General features: G+C 42.0%; 1 protein-coding gene across 1 annotated transcript; it reads right to left on the reverse strand.

Moving 5' to 3' along the window:
- Window positions 1–3,662: 3,662 nt before the first annotated feature.
- Window positions 3,663–4,877, reverse strand: LOC308162819 (beta-1,3-galactosyl-O-glycosyl-glycoprotein beta-1,6-N-acetylglucosaminyltransferase-like; the record flags this gene model as incomplete). The annotated part of the gene is made up of 1 exon (XM_080536959.1): window positions 3,663–4,877. The coding sequence occupies one exon, from the start codon at window positions 4,875–4,877 to the stop codon at window positions 3,663–3,665; it is 1,215 nt and encodes a 404-aa protein (XP_080393085.1).
- Window positions 4,878–6,805: the final 1,928 nt, after the last annotated feature.

The raw sequence follows: 6,805 nt of genomic DNA on the forward strand, positions 1-6,805 counted from the left end.
TTGAGTCCTATTGTCCTGTACAGAGCACACCTTGGGCTTTCTAATGATGTCACAGTTGGACTGTCACATGGACTTTCTTTTCTAAATGGCTTGTATCCCATGTTCCATATTTTATGGCAAAACTGCCCATGGTTTTGGACTTTCGTCCATATAGTGTGTAGATAACCTTTTAACTACCTAGCATCATCCTTTCTTCCTTTCACCAGTCACTACTGCTTCACTACTGCTTCACTACTGATTAATGTTTTCATTGTTTTGGGTAAAAGGCTAACTGTTATCACCTAGGAGAAAAAACTGAGAATCTATGTTGGAGTATAGAGCTAAAAGGAGAAAAAAATGCTTCCTCTTTCCAATATGTCTGGAGGGAACTGTAGTACTGATACATAGAACTGTAGTACTGATACATAGAACTGTAGTACTGATACATAGAACTGTAGTACTGATACATAGAACTGTAGTACTGATACATAGAACTGTAGTACTGATACATGGCGCAGTGCCAGGGGCAAGTCACCAAGTGCCTGTACAATAGTTGGAATGTAAATGTGTTATCTTCCATGAATGTGGACCCAACCCATCATACCAGTCAGGGTGTCATACCAGTAAAACAGGAATGATTTTAGTACATAGATCCCTGATATAGCTGTCAGGGATGACACAACACCATGTCTGAGGAATTCTTGCTTAAGCCGTAAGCCTTAAGCTAGTTTCACCAGTCACTACTGCTTCAAATGACAAATTACAGCAGATCTATCTACCAATTCTTTTTTTTTTCTTTTTTTTTTAAAAACCATTTCCACTAGCAAAATAAGACTTTTCAAGCCCACAAAGTCTCTTCTGGAACTTCATTTTCTAGTTATTAGTGAAATTGATCGAAATAAATTGTTATTAGTGTAGATCTGAATGAAACAACAATTATTAACAATGAATTATGCATGACTATGGCAGAACTCAGAGGACAAGCTCATTCCTTATGCATCTCTCCAGTGGAGGCTATGGATAGCCATGAGGGATGTCATACAAACAATTATTGGCACATAATAGTTCATATGACATATCATATTTTGTGTACAGTCTATTATGTTTTCCTTATGCAAACTAGAGGTACCACTTTTAACTGTTGGAACACAGCTAAAAGTGCCAATAAGTCTTTGTATGACATCCTTCATGGTCGAAACTCAGTTGAAGTGTTGCCGAGTACAGTGGTAGTAAAACTCATGTTTAGCCTTTGATTTCGACTGGCTAAACATGTAAATGTTAATTTCAGCAAAAAATAAGAGAAAATCTTAATATCAATCATAAACATGTGACATTTTGTATAATATTGCCCCAGAAGGGTTTGTAATTGTTCTTATATCCTAATTATTATTATTATGAAATGGCATTGCCCCAGAATAATGGGCTGTACAGAACCATTCAAAGTCTTCAATTTCACTTTGGTACTCTACTTGGTAAAGCAAGCCATTAATTAAAGGGTTAGTTAAAGTATGAGAAATAATTAAATAAAAATAAATAAATAATAATTAGATCTTCTGAACAAGTCCATATATATTATATTTAGATGCCAAACTACGTTGGGAGTCCACAGACAAACTTTGATTAATCATTTAGTGCCGAGGCCCAAACTGTCAACATTCTAGTGTGACATGGGTGACTATTCACCCAAAGAAAAAAAATATGATGCTTCATTTTGTAGCCAATCAAAGTATTGTTGCTAGGTAAATACCACAAAAAAATAAATAGGAACTCTAGGTGGTGAATGTTTCAGAATTCTTTGTCAATTAGTGAGTGGCAGTCCACACCCATTTACATTTGACATTTTAGTAATTTGGTAGATGCTCTTATGCAGAAGGACTTACAATAAGTACATTTTCTAAAGTAAGTGAATCAACTATACATTGTAGATAGATTTATAATAACAGTTTCCGCACAAAGGTTTGGCAGAGACTTTTGATGATATTATTTAGAATTAGAATTGCACCAATATTTCTGACCTGTTTTTTTAGAGAGAATCAAGTTTTGTGCTGACTTTCAATCTTTTGTCAGGTGCACCAAATAGAAATTTCTCCATTTTGTCCTTGTTTAGTTGGAGGCGTTTATTTGTTTAATGCAATTACAGAGATTGTCGATGTTGAGTGCCATACTTCCTATATTTGCTTTTATTCATTGACATTTTTATTTTCTTACTATGCTCCTCTTGCTGTATTTTTAAATAATGTATGTAAAGCCCCTGTTGTATGAAATGTGCTATACAAATAAACTTGCCTTGCCTTACAGTGTCAAAGGCAGCACTAAGGTAAATGGACTGATTTACTGTATATAGCGCCTTATTCCAAAGCGCTTTACAATGGGCTCTTGTTCACCCATTCACACATTCACACACCAAAGGCGACAAGCTACCATGCAAGGCATGCCGGCCCACTCTTTGGGATCAATTTGGGGTTGTCTTGTGTCTTGCCCAAGGACACTTCGACATGCGGCCAGCCGGGGCTCGAACCGCCGATCTGAATGAATGAATGAATGAATGAATGAATGGTCTTTATTGTCATTGATATAGTACAGGTACCAAACAAGGAAATTTGGGAGGGCTCCCCAATCTGCCAACTTTGCGATCATTAGATGCCAGCTCTACCTCCTGCGCCACAGCCGCACCCCCCTAAAGTCTAGTAGTACCAAGACTGAGACTTTTCTGGAATCAGTGTTTACACAAATGTCATTACAGTAAGGACCTTATTAATAAGGGCTGTTTCAGTGCTATGTAGGGGGCGAAAGCTTGATTGAAAATCATCGAAGAGATCATTTTGGGTAAAATAAGTTGATCGTGCGAAACTATTTAAATTATTTTTCGGAGTCTGTAATTGTTTAGTACAAATGGGTCTAGGCTGTTCTTTTTTAGTAAAGGCTTGATAACTGCAGTTTTCAGGATTTCAGGTAAAATTCCTGATGAAAGGGAAGTGTTTATTATTTGTATTAGTTCGCCTGCCACGCAGCTAACTATGGTTTTTTAAAAACTTGTTGGCAGGATATCAAGGGCACAGGTGGATGGTTTAAGACGTGACATGATTTTATCTAGAGTCTTGTAGTCAATTGTGTTACATTTTGACATGGTTGTAATGTCAGCCCTATTTGGGGCTGTTAATGGAGAACCTGGCGATCGTGGGGTTGTGTCCTTCTGTGTTGAGTCGCAGGACTGCGTGGAGAGTGAGAGGTCACCTGCAGTGCTCAGTTTAGCCCACTGTGATGAGTTTGGAGGGCCATCCATCGTAGGCTGTGATGAGTTGCGGGGCCGCGGGGAGACCTGGAGCTTATCCAGTGTGACAAATGTAGTTTCTTTCTTTCTTCATTATTTTTATTGATTTTTTAGACATGAACATAGACAATACACATTACCGATTGGGGTGGTCGGGTGAGCTGGTTCAGATTAGGCATGTACTGTATAACAGCATGTAGGCAGCATTACCTATTACCTAATCATCATCTGGTTGAATGGTGACAAATGTAGTTGACTGTGTCGAGTCTGCAGAATCCTGCGCTATAGGCCATTCAGTTTCAATCTTAAGCTTGTCAAGTCTATTGAAAAATTCCATAAAATCACGTCTCAAGTCTAGTGAGTCCATTTTATGGGAATCGGTTGATCCCATGTGTAATATGAGTCGCTTTGATTAGATTAGAATATTTTCTATAGCCTTGTGTCTGAGGTACTTCTCTAGACAACGCGTGGTGATCGGGTCCATGTCCACGTCAAACTTGTTGGCAAACAGGTGATGATGCTGCAGTATCCACTCCAGATCGCCCGCCCCATACACACAAATGTTCCTGACATGTCTGCCTTTGCACGGAGGGTACACCGCTGTGCGTACGTCCTCCCCCTCGTGACCCTCCCACTTCACCAGCCTTGCGATGGAGTGCAGGTCAGACATATCGTATTTGGGGTTGGCCCGCAACGAGCCGGGCACCCCGGGCATCCTCTGTATGGTCGCCCACAAGAACTCATCAGGACTGTAGGTGTTGTTGGACCACCGGATCAGCTCTAGCACCTTGTCGTCCTCCAGCACGCTCCGCACGAAGCCTCGGCTCACCACCATGTAGGCCCCGCCCGAGAGGATAGGTAGGCCGTCAGGGGGAGGGTCCTTGATTTCCCCCGTTGCCTGTATTTGTCCGTTCACCACCCGGCTGACCCTCTTCCAACGCCAGTGCTTATTGCTGGGCATGGCCTCTGACTCCAGGCTGTTTCCCCCCGCCAGCCCCTTCAGAGCTTGGACCATCTCCAGGTTGGTCTTGAGGGGGAAGTCCTGGCCACAGAGGTTGATGAAGTACTGCCAGTCGGCGCCAGCCTTGTAGAGGTCGCTCATGCAGTTGATGTCGGCCTGGACGCGGCTCCACCCAGCGTAGACCACCCCCACGGGCTTGCTGGTGAGGAACACATTGTCAAAACAGGAAATCACAGCCATAAAAGCGGCGTAGATGTGGGGTGGGGTGCTGCGGTCAACGTGGACGCAGTAGTAGTTCTGAGGGGCGTAGATGGCCCTCAGGAGCCGCTCAAAGTTGTGGACCTTGTGGTGGACGACGATGGAGAAGGCTATGGGGAAGGCCTCTTCCTCCGGGCTGAGGGGGAAATCCAGGTACTTCCTGGTGGATCGGAATACCTTGCAGTCGAGTGCCAGCTCCAGGTAGCGCTCGTCTGGGATCCGCGACTTGTTGAGGAAGCTGGGGGTGAGTGTCAGGAGCTTGGCCCTCCCCACGGCCTCCGGCTCCCCCTTAAGGATACCGTCACAGTCGCACAAGTCCTCCCCGGGGTTGCCGTCAGTGACAGAGTACTCCAGCCAGCTATAGTCCACATGCACCGGGCCCAGCAGGAGTAGTATATATATCAGCATGAATACCAGCGTGGCGCTAAGTAGGGGCGGCAATAGTTTATTAATCAGTCGTACTCTACATGCCATTTAAAAGGGATAGTTCACTATTTTAGACTTTCTAGTCAAATGGTTTCTTACCCTTAAATGTGTCTATGGGCCAGCAGAAACTATAATCCAGGGTTAAGATGCTAAGAGTAAAATAACACGGTTTACTGTGTTTGGTTCTGGAACTACACACTTCTCTGTGTTTGGTACTAGACAGTGATGAGGGCCACGGAGTGAAGTGTTTGGTTATCTATATCCACAAGGGTAGGAACTGAAGTGTATTGTTATCTATATCCATACGGTTGGAACTGTGTAACATAACATCAAAGTTCCAAGTTGGTGTTCCGTTGACGTCATTGTAAATGTAACATTCCGTGGCTCGGGGAGAATACGTGACTCTGATCCAGCAACGTTGAATGACTGGAAAAGAGAGAGGGAGAGAGAGAATAAATATGAGCAATTCCTTGTTTGCATTTAAATGGAGAAAGAGAAGGTGTTTAGTGTTCCTGCATGGCAACGAACCGAACCAGACCAGCACCTCTGAGAGCCAACTGTACAATGCAAATATATTTAGCTTCCTCATAATATGAGAAGTCTATAGCCATTGTGCAAGTACAATTCAACTTCTATAATTCAACGAACCGAACCAGACCAGCACCTCTGAGAGCCAACTGTACAATGCAAATATATTTTGCTTCCTCATAATATGAGAAGTGTATAGCCATTGTGCAAGTGCAATTCAACTTCTATAATTTAATAATTCTAAAAATGTAAAACTTCTATTGCCATTGTTTGCCATGGTAACACAACATATTGTGTATGTGTATTTCCAGAATGATTCCACAACATGACACAGTGTACCGGTATATGTGACTGGATCTGGTTAAAAAGTCTGCAAGTCTGGCAACATCATTTTTCAGTTTTTCCAGATTATGAAAGGGCAGATTGTAAGCTTTCTAATGATGTGTCATACATTGAAAACTGAAACAAGTTGAAGAAGTCATGCATATTTGAATGTTGATACCCCCAAAATTACCAAGCCGAGATATCCGCCCTCAAAGTATTTTCAGCCTTTTTTCACAGGTAGGTAATGTGTGGGAACAATAGCTGGTTAACTCCACCCCAACCACTCCCTCAAGACAACCACTCCCCCATTACACTACCTGTCATTATCTACCTGTCATCTGTCAGTGGGGTTGTCAGCTAACCCTCAGGAAACAAACTGCAGGGCTTGCAGGGCTGACATGTTTAAATTGCTAAATAATAATAACAGTTCAAGATTCATGATTTTTTTATTGCCATGTGTGCCAAGTTGATTACATCCCATTATACAAATACAAGAGAGTAACATTATTATGGCTTCGGTTTCAGTCGATATTGCAGCAGCAATAGAAAACAAAATGGAAATGAAAAAATTAGGCAAGATACAATTGAGCAATACTATAATAGAATGGTAAACAATTATAAAGTTGTGTCCATGGGTATGCATTTATCATTAGTTCATAAAGCATATAATGGGACTTCGGTGTAGGCCTAGTTCCTTCCCATCCCATCTGGGCATGAAAGCTGTAATAAAAATAGAATACAGTACATTTAAAATGATTGCCCACTGTTACCAACACACCATTTTTACAAAATACTACTATGTTAAAATAGAATTGCTAATACAATGACAATGACAAATACCTGAAGTGCTGGTGACTCACATCAAGGTCTCATCTCTCAGGACCTCTCACCTTTGTCATTCTGTAACACAAATTCCAGGTCAGAGGTGTGGACACTTCGATAGTGTAGGCTTGCATGCTTCCCATAGACTCTCATGAATGATAGTGTGTACTGTAGTCCAGTGTTTCTCAACCCTCTCCTCGGGGCGCCCCAGCCGCTCCACATATTTGATCTGTTCC

This window comes from Nansenia antarctica, assembly GCF_963989245.1.
Source record: "Nansenia antarctica genome assembly, chromosome: 7".
NCBI classification, from domain to species: domain Eukaryota; kingdom Metazoa; phylum Chordata; class Actinopteri; order Argentiniformes; family Microstomatidae; genus Nansenia; species Nansenia antarctica.